Source organism: Ranitomeya imitator, chromosome 4, assembly GCF_032444005.1.
Source record: "Ranitomeya imitator isolate aRanImi1 chromosome 4, aRanImi1.pri, whole genome shotgun sequence".
NCBI classification, from domain to species: Eukaryota; Metazoa; Chordata; class Amphibia; order Anura; family Dendrobatidae; genus Ranitomeya; species Ranitomeya imitator.
The window spans coordinates 645,117,518-645,132,672 of NC_091285.1; the positions used below are offsets into that span (position 1 = coordinate 645,117,518).

The window sequence follows — 15,155 nt, forward strand, 5'->3', positions numbered from 1 at the left end:
TGCGGGGCTGTGCAAGGTGCGAGGCCGTGCAAGGTGCGGGGCCGTGCAAGGTGCGAGGCCGTGCAAGGTGCGGGGCCGTGCAAGGTGCAGGGCCGTGCAAGGTGCGGGCCTGTGCAAGGTGCGGGGCCGTGCAAGGTGCTGGCCTGTGCAAGGTGCGGGGCCTGTGCAAGGTGCGGGGCCTGTGCAAGGTGCGGGGCCTGTGCAAGGTTCAGGCCGTATTTCTTGGTTCCCAGCTCTTGCTACCCTCAAGTCCTTGACAAAGACCACTCAAGATCAAAACGTTGGGCCATATCTGTTTTGACTCCGGGTCAAAATAAAAAAATACTTGCAGCAAGTCCTCTAGTCTCTTATCCTTTTAATGGTGCTGATCTTCTGATTAGTCACCTCGGCGTAACCTCATGCGTGTGTTATACTGCAATGATGACACCACTCCAGGCCTACTAATCACAAGAAGAGGTGGTGACGCCGGCAAGTAGGTCACTGGTCAGGCGGCCATAGACTACCAATATGGCCGCTGGACCAGGGTCCTATGAATCTTTTTGATAATCTCTAACAGTCCCCTCTTTGTTCCTGACAGCACATATCGGAGCCCTAATCTCAAAATAAATGTGAATCATACAGCTGGGGCCACATCAGCCATTTCTGGCATATTCTGTGGATATGCAAAGTTTGCTTCAGGTGGGACAGCCCCTTTAAATAGGTTCTATTTAGGGAATATAGTATGGTCTGCACCAATCTGAATTTGATTAATTTAAGAAAAGGTCATCAATATCGTAGTCGTGGACAAACCCCTTTAATTCTAATATGTGGCTTCACAATTGCAAACCAGATCCATAGTCCAGTGGGCAGTCGGCCCATCCTGCCACATCTGGCCCTGGCATACACAGTCTCTCCATGCATGCCCCGCAGTACAGGTGTCGGGACCTAGTGTAGATGTATATTTTGCACCAAAGATGAGAGAAAAGCGAATGTCTCTTGTGTGCCTTTTTTTTTTTTTTTCGCTCTCTGGTCAGAAGCCTGATGCCGGAACAAATGTTTAGGAAAGGGTTGGAGGTGGTGAATCAGAAGTGTCCTCACACTGTAGACCATGGGATAAAATAAATAAATATATTATATTTCAAAAATGCTGTGCGGATTGATAACATACAGTAAAATAAGATGCTTGCCACCTGCAGCCGCCACCTTTATCCGTATGTTTTCTTGCTTTCATACCTGTTATCTTATATCTTCTAGGAACCCTTTTAAGGTTGGACCCAAAAGGCAGATAGTTCCTAAAGCCGTAAGTAAATAAAAGATAATAGATCTAATAAATCACAATGCTTTATTTTTTTTCAGTATTATAACCTCAGTCGTCCTGAAGTTTTCAGTCTTCTGAGAGCCAATTGATGCTCATTTTATCTATTGTGCACATGTTTCATGTCGACCTTTCCTAGTCTGTGCAGATGGGGTTCTCAGTGTACCCCTCAGCTTGCTGCCCGGAACAGTTTAGGGTCCCCACATTCTGGTTCTAGGAGGTTTATCATGGTCGTATTTACCAGTTGGTAGAATAATCCTTGAAATAGTGTCCCCAGAATCACAGCTTATAACCTAACGTCAAGCTAGATAAGTGATTAATTTCTGGGGGGTTAAATCGGTGTTGTCCCCACTTATCCACAAAACAGGAATGGGCTGTACTGTTCCTCTGAATATCTCTGAAACTGACAGAGAGCCACCTATATAGACCTGCCATCGTCCTCTGCCACTTGCCTGACACTACCGTACACATGTATGCACTGCCATGAGTTTGCTCTGCAGGGGATTGCAGCCTATATTTGCAGCTTCCTTACGACATGATGATAAATAAAGAAGCTGTGAGACCAGCGGGCATAGATCCCACGTGGAGCGGGCAGGGAGATGGCAGGCAGAGCTCAGTGCTTGGCTCACCATGACCCCTGGTCTACCCGGAAGGAGGTATCATCAGAGGGCCATGCCGCTGATCTCAGACTGCATGGATGGAGAGGTTGTCACCAAGAGTAGGCCGTACCCTCGCCCGATTTGGGATGTTACATCCCTGAAAGCAGAGGTAGCTCGTCCGAGGGTGAGTATATACCTAATAAGAATATACTCACCCTCGGACGCGCCCTGCTTCTTTCCGGCAGCCTTCCTTCCTAAGAATCAGCGCTTGAAGGACCTTCGGTGACGTCGCAGCTTGTGATTGGTCGCATGAGCGGTCACATGGGCCGTCGCGCGACCAATCACAAGCCGCGACATCACCGAAGGTCTTTCAAGCGCTGATTCTAAGGAAGGAAGACTGCCGGTTAGTACCAGGGCGCGTCAGAGGGTAAGTATAGCAATATTTTTTATTTTAATTCTTTCTTTTACACTTAAATATGGATCCCAGGGCCTGAAGGAGAGTTTCCTCTCCTTCAGACCCTGGGAACCATAGTAACCCATTGAAATGCATTAGGTTTCGGGTTTCGGCCGACCCCGACCCCGACTTTTTTATAGGATCGGCCGATTTCACTCGACCCGACTTTTGAGAAAGTCGGGTTTCGTGAAACCCGACCCGATCCTATAAAAGTAAAGGTCGCTCAACCCTAGTAATGACTATATATGAAATGCTATCAGGTCTGATAAGCCCCCAGGACCTTTCCATACACTGACAGCGTAATCATCATGCCCATGATCTGGTGGGCGCTTGCCCTTCTACCATACAGTGGGTAGATGATGCCGTCTGTATATTTTGGGATTTTTACTCCCATCTTCCACAAGGCCTCCCTTTGTGTGTAAGTGTGTACCTTCTCACCCACATCATCTGCAGACATCCCAGCTTTTCTGTCACCGGAGAGTGGGCAGGCGCAGCTCTGACATCATGGACACAGAGATTACCCGGCACTTCCCATTACTGCCTTTCACTACACAGTTCTGCTTCAGTTTTGCTGTCATGGAACATAGATATTTGCTAATCCGTCGGATACGACACAATGGGGATTGTGAAGTAATCACTAGTATTGTTCCGCTGGCAGATTTGCCTAAATGTGTCTGAGACCGGATGTAGACAGTAGAGAATGAAGGTCGGTCATAGTAAACAGGAGCTGTCATCTATTTTAGTAAGGAATCAGATTCCCCATTATATCAGCAAATCTTTTCTTCATAACTCTGCATTGATTTCCCTCCCAGAAATATGGGAATAAATGGACAACTGGATGTTACTATTTTTTGAGCCATGACCTTTACACGCTCTGACACTGTCCAATCAGTGGTAACTGGCTAGAGACACAGTCATAACTATATATTTATATATAAATATATGTGTGATCTAAACCTGGAAAAAATGCTCCAGCATGCTATGTGCTTAGAGGGGTTAATCGGCCATATTAAGGTCTGGGGTTTTTGTCAGCAGCTGAAGAGTGGGTGGGAGGCTGTTCACCATATCTCCAACCCAGTTGTGGTCCAAAAGGTAAATGTGGAGCCTTTGGACTCATTAAGGGTTCGGTGTGTCTTGAGATGATATCTCGAGAACTGAGCATTGTTTGTTGTGTTTTTTATCCCCTGTTTGTTTTTCTCATTATGCCAAAAGGGCTTTGTTTGTTTACATAATTTTTCACTGGTTTATGCAGTACGTATTTGATAAACCAGCTGAAAATGTAAAACGTAAAGTGTGCCAATGACTACCTCTTTGAGTGAGACGACCTACCACAATATAAATATAATATACACAGGGCGAAATAAGTATATTGAACACGTCACCAATTTTCTAAGTAACTGTATTTCTAAAAGTGCTGTTATTAAATTCTCACCAGATGTTGGTAATAACCCACCCAATCCACACAGACAAATCAAACCATCGATGATGATAAATTAAGTTTTGTGTAATAATGAGAAATGACACAGGGAAAAAGTATTGAGCACGTTTACTGAAATTTATTTAATATTTTCCACAAAAGCCTTTGTTGGTAATGACAGCTACAAGACGACTCTTGCATGGAGAAACTTGTCGCAGGCATTGCTCAGATGTGTTTTTTTGGGGGGCTCATTGTTCCACACAAACATTCTTTAAATCCTGAAGGTCCCGTGTTCTCCTTCTATCAACTCTCAGCACTCGTTCCTTCCATAAATTTTCTATTGGATTCAGGTCCGGTGATCGGCTCGGCCATTCTAGCAGCTTTATTTTCTTTTTTCTGAAACCAATGTAGAGTTTACTTGGCTGTGTGTTTTGGATTATTGTCTTGCTGTAATGTCCACCCTCTTTTTATCTTCATCATCCTGGTAGATGGCAGCAGATTTTAATCAAGAATATCTCCGTACATTTGTCCATTCATCCTTCCTTCAATTCTATTAAGTTTGCCAGTAGCTCTCTGCAAGTGGTCCTTGGCTCTTGGACAACTCTTCTGATAATTATTTTCACTCCACTGTCTGACATCTTTTGGGGAGCACATAGTCGTGGCCGAATTGATGGTGAAATTATGTTTTTTCCACTTCCAGATTATGGCCCCAACAGTGCTCACTGGTACCCTCTGTAGTTTAGAAATTCTTCTGTAACCAAAGCCATTAGTATGTTTTGCAACAATAAGGTTGTGAATTTCTTGAGACAGCTCTGTTTTTACCCATCATGAGATGTTTCTTGTGTGGCACCTTGGTAATGAGACACCTTTTTATAGGCCATCAGGTGAACCAGCTGATATTATTTTAGGATTGCTTTCTAATTACTTACTTCAGCTGGTGTCATGACTTTCCTTGGCTTTTTGCATCTCTCTCCATGTATTCAATACTTTTTCCCTGTGTCCTTTCTCATTATTACACAAAACTTACTTTATGAACATCTATGGTGTAATTTCTTTGACTGTGTGGATTGGATGGGTTGTTACCGACATCTGGTGAGATTGCTAATTTCACTATATACTAAAGTATTACAATATATAATGCAAATGATCACGGGTTGAATACTTTGGGACTAATAAAAAATGTGTGAAAACAGTTGAAGGGGAAAAAAAATTGAAATCCTCCCCTTTTTTTTAAAATAAATTAGAAAAATAAGCATCTTTGGTTTTTGCCACATCAGGTTTATCAAACCTATAAAATTATTTTATCCATACTGTAAATGCCATAAAGGAAAAAAAAATCAGAACTGCAGAATTTATTTTTTCTTTTTTTGAGATTATCACTTCTCACACAAAAAAAGACTGCAAATAAAAACTGATGAGATTGGTACTAATAATAAATGCCATGTCACTTTGCATCCATGGAAAAATAAGAGAGAATGGTGTCACAAAACACGTAAAATAAATATATATATATATATATATATATATATATATATATATATATATATATATATATATATATATATATATATATATATATATATATAAAAACAATGGTGGAATTTGCATTTTTTTTTTCCATCACTTTGGATTTGTTTTTACCCATTTTTCATTGCATTGTATCATAAAGGGAATGGCGTCATTCAGAATTACTTACCAGCTGCCATCTACTGCTCTTCCCTGTGCCACTCTGGTCCCACTCCACCACCTTGTCATTGGGTACCGGTTACTAGCTCTCAGTGTAATTCTATGATAACCTTGTTCTGGCTCATAGACTTACATTGAGAAGTGACCTACGGCCCACCCAGCAAACACTGGAGCCATCCGGCAGGTCACAAGTAGCAGAAGACACCTGGAGCGGCGCTGATAAGAGGATGACGGTAGCTGGTTAGTATATTACTAAATAACCTATCAAAAAGGAGTGCTGAACTCAGTAATTAAATGTAAAATATGTATAATAATCCTTACTGTTGCATAGTGAAAAATGATAAAAACATACATCAGACAGAAAAAGAATTTTGGTGTCAAATGGATGTGTTCCAATAATGTATATATGTGTGAGTCGGTAAGCCAAACCTCAGACTTGGACTGAGTTTCCCTGTCTCCAACACCACAGCACCGGTCACTACTGAGCATGTACATAAAGTGCAGCACAGATTCATCTCCTCCAACCCCACAGGATCGGTCACTACTGAGCATGTACATAAAGTGCAGCACAGATTCATCTCCTCCAACCCCACAGGATCGGTCACTACTGAGCATGTACATAAAGTGCAGCACAGATTCATCTCCTCCAACCCCACAGGATCGGTCACTACTGAGCATGTGCATAAAGTGCAGCGCAGATTCATCTCCTCCAACTCCACAGCAACGGTCACTACTGAGCATGTACGTAAAGTGCAGCACAGATTCATCTCAGCTCTGACCCCACAGGATCGGTCACTACTGAGCATGTACATAAAGTGCAGCATAGATTCATCTCCTCCAACCCCACAGTATCTGTCACTACTGAGCATGTACATAAAGTGCAGCACAGATTCATCTCCTCCAACCCCACAGGATCGGTCACTACTGAGCATGTGCATAAAGTGCAGCGCAGATTCATCTCCTCCAACTCCACAGCAACGGTCACTACTGAGCATGTACGTAAAGTGCAGCACAGATTCATCTCAGCTCTGACCCCACAGGATCGGTCACTACTGAGCATGTACATAAAGTGCAGCATAGATTCATCTCCTCCAACCCCACAGTATCTGTCACTACTGAGCATGTACATAAAGTGCAGCACAGATTCATCTCCTCCAACCCCACAGGATCGGTCACTACTGAGCATGTGCATAAAGTGCAGCACAGATTCATCTCAGCTCCGACCCCACAGCACTGGTCACTACGGAGCATGTGCATAAAGTGCAGCACAGATTCATCTCCTCTTCAACCCCACAGCACTGGTCACTACTGAGCATGTACATAAAGTGCAGCACAGATTCATCTCAACTAAACGCCCAGATCCTCAGATCAGGAACAGACATTTATAGAACATTCCATAACTTTCACATATTCTTACGAAAAAAAGTGACAGCACATTGTGCATTTTACTAGTGTACCCAATTTCTTATATATTTTAAGAGTCTGTCGGTCCTTTTTATACCGACTTTGACTCCACCAAAATGGAGACAGACTCCGACTCTACATCCCTGCTGCATTGACGATGATAATCCAAAATAATGCTTTGAATTAGTGGCAAATACTTTAGCTACTTATGTCTGATTCATATGTCCGCAGACAGAGTTGAACACACACAGTAATAAGTCTGCACTCACCCAAGAGAACGCGCCTGATGTGCGTTTCGCTTATATAGTAAGTCAGCTTCCCTGATAAAGCTATAAGCGAAACGCACAACCGGTTAAACCATATCCGGTGTATAAAATCTGCCGCCTCTTCCCCACACCTATGGCAATCTGCAGTGGCGGATCTACCCAGGTCATATAACCTGCTAGATGTCAGATAGCATTGATGGACTATACATTTGGGTCAGCTTGTTATTAATTGCCGGTGAAACATATTGTGGGGAGGTCAAGGCCTCGCTCCAATCCTCCTCTGATAGGGAGGGTTTTAGTGTCCTCCATATGGCCTCAACAAAAAATGGTGACCAGGAGCATCTCCTACTTAGTGACTGGGTGTATAAAAAGCAGATATACCCCCTGGCTCTTTAGCATTCAAATCAAGGGGTATGAGAATATTTCCAATGTCTGGGAACTGGGTATTTAGGGAAAGCCTTTGCCACAGATACCTAAAGAAAGCGTGTCTGGGGACCTACTAGGGCTGTTGACATTGACCGAAGGAAACTGGAACACCCTGGATATATACCTGTGCCACTGTCTTGATCCCTGATTTTGATCAAAAGTGATCATCTTGGGAATGTAGCAAATCGGGAAGGGCAGAGTGGAGGATGGAAGTGCGTTTTTAGTTGAATAATTGTAGTTTATTCTTCTTTGTACAAACGGAGACGCTCATGAGTCTTCTTTTTTTCCTTCAGGTAGAGAGGGACTTTGAGCGAGAATGTGGCAAGCTCCAGCAGTGAGTAGTCTACTAAGATACCCTCCATCTCACTTCTACGCTTTTTGGTCTCGCCCAGTGATTGCATGTCTCCATCTTTTCTCATTCCTCCACAGGTTGGAAGACCAAACCAAAAAGCTCCAAAAAGACATGAAGAAGAGTATAGAGGCAGACCTAGGTGTACTGTCTTCTCCTTCTAAGTCAGATTGCTCAGTAATAGAAATATTCCTCCTGTCCTCATACTTGTGCGTTTCTGCATCTTCCCTCAGCCATGTCCAAGTCTGCTGTCAGGATCACCTCCGACCTTCTTGGCAATCCCCTGTGTGAGCCGGACCAGGATTTCTTGGTAATGGTGACCGCCCTTGACACGGCAATGAAACGTATGGATGCTTTTAACCAAGAAAAGGTAATTCACTAATCTGTATGAGCGGCCTTCAAAGTGGATCCGTCACCAGATTTCACAATATAAACTGTATAAATTATTAAACAGATCTTAGACCTGATGAGACTGGGGAATTTACTTTGAAAATCCATATCTAAATCGCTGTATAAAATGCTCTTTTATTTTCTCAGGCCTTTTATTGCAATTGTGTTATATGTATTAATTTCCACTTGGGTTTTTCAAAATAAATACACCAGCCTCATAAGGTCTCATGATTTGTTGTCTCTTTCTTTTAGTTTAAATTTAACCTCTTTTCTGTTTTGGGCAAGGATTGGGGCAGTAGATGAAGCTCGATAATAACAAAATAAGCCTTTTGGTTTGCCGCTCTGACTTCCCAGTAACAACACATAAGTACTGCAGCCAATCCTTGTGATTAGCCCAATTGATTGTCTGCAGCAATCATGTGTTTAGACCAGACATCACCGCTGCAGCCCCGTAGACGGGTACATGAATAGAGGATAGAGACGGTGGCCGTATATAGCAGTGTGGAGATGGTAGCCATGTATACCAGGATGGGGGTGTATATATTCACCAGGAAGGGGGGGGTATGAATACCAGGATCGGGGGTATGTATACCAGGATGGGGGGGGTCATGTATACCAGGATGGGGAGGGGGCATGTATACCAAGATGGGGGGAGGTTATGTATACCAGGATGGGGGGGCATGTATAGCAGGTTGGGGGGGCCATGTATAGCAGGATGGGATGGGGGATATATATTAGAACGTGGGTGTATGTATGTGTGTGTATGTATATATATATATATATATATATATATATATATATATCTCTGGATAGAGGGTATATTACACCTCTAGCAGTGTCAGCACAGCTCCCCCCCCATGACCACATTTTTTTTGCTTCAATTTTGTTTCTATTTTGCTCCTCTAAAACCTAGGTGCGTCCTGTGATCCAGTGCATCCTATAGTCCAGAACATACTGTATATAATGCTTTTTACATCATTTTACAGCATCTGTGTTCAAAACAATCAAAAAAACCTTAGGGTAGTCTTTCAACATTTTTTGGGGGAAACCAGTATTTCATGTGATTAGATGTTTCCCCATGTAGGTACTAGATGTAGGGTGCTGAATGCATTTCTAGAGATCTCCTGTTTTACTCGTGTCGCTTTTCCTCTTTTCCAGGTAAACCAAATTCAGAAAACTGTGATGGATCCATTGAAGAGGTAAACGAAAAGTCTGCTCCTTGTTGTACGTGTTCGTTTGGTTGTAAGGGGTGAATATGCCCTTCAAGGAATGTCAAAAATATAAAGCAGTTTTGCTTGTAAGAAAGTCTTGTCTGCAGTTCAAAGGCAAAGTTATGTGTCTCCATAGTTACAAACTGCAAACAAACACTATGTAGTCTGACCTTGTAGTCCTATCCCATTTTATATATCACCTTCTAATATACATGAATTCAGGCATATCGCAAGAAGTAGTAAACTGGGTCTAAAGCGTAGTCTGTTACCTTGGAGACCCAAAGGAGACATTGTAGCTGTGGATACAAAATTGTTTAACATTTTTAAAGGGAATCTGGCAGCAGGTTTTTGCTATGCATTTGAGAGCAGCATTAGGGTGATACAGAGACCCTGATTCCAACAATGTATCACTTAATTTACTGACTGCAGCAGTTGTGATAGAATCACCGTTTTCTCTGCTGAACTTTGTATAACCCCGCCCACACCCACTGATTGGGTGCTCTTTCTGTACATTAACAGAAAGCAGCCAATCAGTGCTGGGGGCGTGGTTGGACCAGGAGACACAAGACACACCTAGTCCTGTAGTGATAATCTCCTGCTGATTAACTCTTTCCCGACATGTGCCATATATATACACGGCTCTGCATCGCGCTGTGACCAACTTAAGGTGTCTGCCGTCACTGACAGCAGGCCATCCCTTTTGTTGTCCTGGGGGCTGTACCTCCTCCTTCCCCTCTCCGCGTTGGCGATCGCCAATCAAAGTGATGTCACAATAAAGTTACAAAAGAAAAAAACACGTGACGTGCTGTGAAACTGATGGCGCCCGTATCGTACCGGATCAACATTTTCCAGGAGCGGTTCCCCAAAGAGCAAAGACGGGATGAACACAGAAAGGGTGCATAGTATGGAGCATGCTCCAAGAGGGAAAACCGAAAGGACACAACTTACCATTGTGAAACCTGGCCTTTGCATTAAGGATTTCTTCAAAGCGTACCACACATCCACAAATTAATAAAATTAGTTTTTACACTGTTTACTCAAAACACTTTTATAATCTGACATACTCCGCACAGCTTACACATCACACCACATTAATAAATTCATACACCAGTAGAACCAAAAGCATTATTATCATAACTACAACTATGCCGCTAGATACATTCCTTCAGGGGTCTGGTTTCCAAAATGGGGTCACTTGTGGGGGATTTCCACTGTTTAGGCACATCAGGGGCTCTCCAAAAGCAACATGGCACACCCAGACCATCAAAGTCTGCACTCCAAACCGCCTCTCCTTCCCTTCCAAGCCCTGCTGTGCGCCCAAATAGTAGTTTTCCCCCACATATGGGGTATCGGCGTACTCGGGAAATTGCACAAAAGTTTTTGTAGTTCATTTTCTCATTTTACCCTTGTGAAAGTAAAAAATTTAGGGCTAAAAGAAAATTTTTGTGGAAAAAAAAAGGTTTTTTTTTTTGTTTTTTTTGTTTTCACGGCTCAACTTTATAAATTTAAATTTATGAAGCACCTTTTGGGTTCAAGGTGCTCCCCACACATCTAGAGAAGTTCCTTGAAGGGTCTAGTTTCCAAAATGGAGTCACTTGTGGAGGATACTGCTCTTGATTCCAGGCAATTTTGATTTAAGAAAAAATTGTATGCCGAAACAGTGGTTTTCTCCACAGACCGTGGGTGTATGCTGCTGCCAATAGGAGGCTGACACTAAGTGATACAAAAAAAGTTAGCTCCTCCCCTGCAGTATACACCCTCCTGCTGGCTCTCAGCTCCTCCCCTGTAGTATACACCCTCCTGCTGGCTCTCAGCTCCTCCCCTGCAGTATACACCCTCCTGCTGGCTCTCGGCTCCTCCCCTGCAGTATACACCTTCCTGCTGGCTCTCAGCTCCTCCCCTGCAGTATACACCCTCCTGCTGGCTCTCGGCTCCTCCCCTGCAGTATACACCCTCCTGCTGGCTCTCGGCTCCTCCCCTGCAGTATACACCCTCCTGCTGGCTCTCGGCTCCTCCCCTGCAGTATACACCCTCCTGCTGGCTCTCGGCTCCTCCCCTGCAGTATACACCCTCCTGCTGGCTCTCGGCTCCTCCCCTGCAGTATACACCCTCCTGCTGGCTCTCGGCTCCTCCCCTGCAGTATACACCCTCCTGCTGGCTCTCGGCTCCTCCCCTGCAGTATACATCCTCCTGCTGGCTCTCGGCTCCTCCCCTGCAGTTTACACCCTCCTGCTGGCTCTCAGCTCCTCCCCTGCAGTATACACCCTCCTGCTGGCTCTCAGCTCCTCCCCTGCAGTATACACCCTCCTGCTGGCTCTCAGCTCCTCCCCTGCAGTATACACCCTCCTGCTGGCTCTCGGCTCCTCCCCTGCAGTATACATCCTCCTGCTGGCTCTCGGCTCCTCCCCTGCAGTATACATCCTCCTGCTGGCTCTCGGCTCCTCCCCTGCAGTATACACCCTCCTGCTGGCTCTCGGCTCCTCCCCTGCAGTATACACCCTCCTGCTGGCTCTCAGCTCCTCCCCTGCAGTATACATCCTCCTGCTGGCTCTCGGCTCCTCCCCTGCAGTATACATCCTCCTGCTGGCTCTCGGCTCCTCCCCTGCAGTATACACCCTCCTGCTGGCTCTCGGCTCCTCCCCTGCAGTATACACCCTCCTGCTGGCTCTCAGCTCCTCCCCTGCAGTATACACCTCCTGCTGGCTCTCAGCTCCTCCCCTGCAGTATACACCTCCTGCTGGCTCTCAGCTCCTCCCCTGCAGTATACACCCTCCTGCTGGCTCTCAGCTCCTCCCCTGCAGTGTACACCCTCCTGCCGGCTCTCAGCTCCTCCCCTGCAGTATACACCCTCCTGCCGGCTCTCGGCTCCTCCCCTGCAGTATACACCCTCCTGCTGGCTCTCAGCTCCTCCCCTGCAGTGTACACCCTCCTGCCGGCTCTCAGCTCCTCCCCTGCAGTATACACCCTCCTGCTGGCTCTCAGCTCCTCCCCTGCAGTTTACACCCTCCTGCTGGCTCTCAGCTCCTCCCCTGCAGTATACACCCTCCTGCTGGCTCTCAGCTCCTCCCCTGCAGTATACATCCTCCTGCTGGCTCTCAGCTCCTCCCCTGCAGTATACATCCTCCTGCTGGCTCTCAGCTCCTCCCCTGCAGTATACACCCTCCTGCTGGCTCTCGGCTCCTCCCCTGCAGTATACACCCTCCTGCTGGCTCTCAGCTCCTCCCCTGCAGTATACACCCTCCTGCTGGCTCTCAGCTCCTCCCCTGCAGTATACACCCTCCTGCTGGCTCTCGGCTCCTCCCCTGCAGTATACACCCTCCTGCTGGCTCTCAGCTAACCAGTTCTTGCTTAGTGTCTGTAGGAGGCACATGGGTCTGTTTCAGACCCCAACGTTTTTATTTTATTTTTTACTTTTCTGTAAATTTTTATTTTTTAATTAACGGAGTGAAGGGGGCGACGGTTCCTTTCAAGGTTCCGATCTCCCCCGAACCATCAACAGGCGAGCACGGCGAGTATACCTCCCCGTACCCTTTCCTGCGACGTGGGAAGCCATGCCTGAGCTCACCTCAGGGGCGACGGTTCCTTTCATGGTCCCGATCTCCCCACACCAGCAGCAGGCGACCACATGGAGTGTCGCCTCCATGTATCCTCTCCTGGAGCCAGGCCTAATGCCGGACAACTGGCCCTGTCCACCCGGACTGAACTCCGTGGCTGTACAGAGGCCCCTCTCTATGGCGTCCGAGCAGCCCCCACTGTCCCACCACTGTGATAGCGGATGGCACAAGGAGGCGGACGGTTCCTCTCCACCTCCCTAACAAACGGATGATGGATTGAGGCTTATCCCTGCACCGTCCACGCTGCACAGAACAGCGCTGAAACCCACATCCGCGGCGGCTCCATGCCGGGATGCGCACCAATGGTGAGTGGATCCATCTTCAGTGGGATATTCACATGCTGACAGGCAGCCTCAGCCACTTCCCTGTGGCCCACCTCTCTGAGGTAACGCTCTGGATGGCTGCAAAAATTTAGTCCCCGGCTTCGGCCGATTTGTAGGCCGCATCCTGGAAGTCTTGCCTGGAACGCCCCGCTGGTGTCGCCCGCTGGCTACAGAAATTTAGGCCCCGGCTTAGGCCTATTCAACATCGTGTCTGTGGCTCCGCCCCCCAAATTGGCGCTTCTCGCTCTCTGCGAGATTTTATCAACTCTGCAGCTCCCGGTGGCCATCTTGGTCCACCCGGCCAGCTCACACTGGGGTGACAGTATTTTTGCATCAAAGGGGCACATCGACTCTACATCAGTACCCGGGTAAGGAAGTACCTGGTCTTAAAGGCACATGACCAGTATTTCCTGGTCTTAAAAGCACATGACCAGTATTCCCTGGTCTTAAAGGCATATGTCCAGTATTCCCAGTCTTAAGGGCGCATGACCAGTATTCCCTGGTCTTAAAGGCGCATGATCAGTATTCCCTGGTCTTAAAGGCGCACGACCAGTATTCCCTGGTCTTAAAGGCGCATGACCAGTATTCCCTGGTCTTAAAGGTGCATGACCAGTATTCCCTGGTCTTAAAGGCGCACGACCAGTATTCCCTGGTCTTAAAGGTGCACGACCAGTATTCCCTGGTCTTAAAGGTGCACGACCAGTATTCCCTGGTCTTAAAGGCGCACGACCAGTATTCCCTGGTCTTAAAGGCGCATGACCAGTATTCCCTGGTCTTAAAGGCATATGTCCAGTATTCCCAGTCTTAAGGGCGCATGACCAGTATTCCCTGGTCTTAAAGGTGCATGATCAGTATTCCCTGGTCTTAAAGGCGCATGACCAGTATTCCCTGGTCTTAAAGGCGCATGACCAGTATTCCCTGGTCTTAAAGGCGCATGACCAGTATTCCCTGGTCTTAAAGGCATATGTCCAGTATTCCCAGTCTTAAGGGCGCATGACCAGTATTCCCTGGTCTTAAAGGCGCATGATCAGTATTCCCTGGTCTTAAAGGCATATGTCCAGTATTCCCTGGTCTTAAAGGTGCATGACCAGTATTCCCTGGTCTTAAAGGTGCATGACCAGTATTCCCTGGTCTTAAAGGCGCACGACCAGTATTCCCTGGTCTTAAAGGTGCACGACCAGTATTCCCTGGTCTTAAAGGTGCACGACCAGTATTCCCTGGTCTTAAAGGCGCACAACCAGTATTCTCTGGTCTTAAAGGCGCATGGCCAGTATTCCCCGATCTTAAATGCGCATGACCAGTATTCCCTGGTCTTAAAGGCGCATGATCAGTATTCCCTGGTCTTAAAGGCGCATGACCAGTATTCCCTGGTCTTAAAGGCGCATGACCAGTATTCCCTGGTCTTAAAGGCGCATGACCAGTATTCCCTGGTCTTAAATGCGCATGACCAGTATTCCCTGGTCTTAAAGGCGCATGACCAGTATTCCCTGGTCTTAAAGGCGCATGACCAGTATTCCCTGGTCTTAAAGGCGCAAGACCAGTATTCCCTGGTCTTAAAGGTGCACGACCAGTATTCCCTGGTCTTAAAGGTGCACGACCAGTATTCCCTGGTCTTAAAGGTGCACGACCAGTATTCCCTGGTCTTAAAGGTGCACGACCAGTATTCTCTGGTCTTAAAGGCGCATGACCAGTATTCTCTGGTCTTAAAGGCGCATGACCAGT

At 46.3% G+C, this 15,155-nt stretch overlaps 1 protein-coding gene across 1 annotated transcript in view; it reads left to right on the top strand.

The window, feature by feature from the left end:
* Window positions 1–15,155, top strand: part of BIN3 (bridging integrator 3) — a 68,018-nt gene that overhangs the window by 36,592 nt on the left and 16,271 nt on the right. Inside the window, exons 2-6 of the mRNA XM_069766958.1 lie at window positions 1,234–1,279; window positions 7,840–7,880; window positions 7,976–8,037; window positions 8,129–8,265; window positions 9,444–9,484. Of these exons, the coding sequence (XP_069623059.1) occupies window positions 1,234–1,279; window positions 7,840–7,880; window positions 7,976–8,037; window positions 8,129–8,265; window positions 9,444–9,484 (327 nt within the window). The remainder of the gene's footprint in view (window positions 1–1,233; window positions 1,280–7,839; window positions 7,881–7,975; window positions 8,038–8,128; window positions 8,266–9,443; window positions 9,485–15,155) is intronic.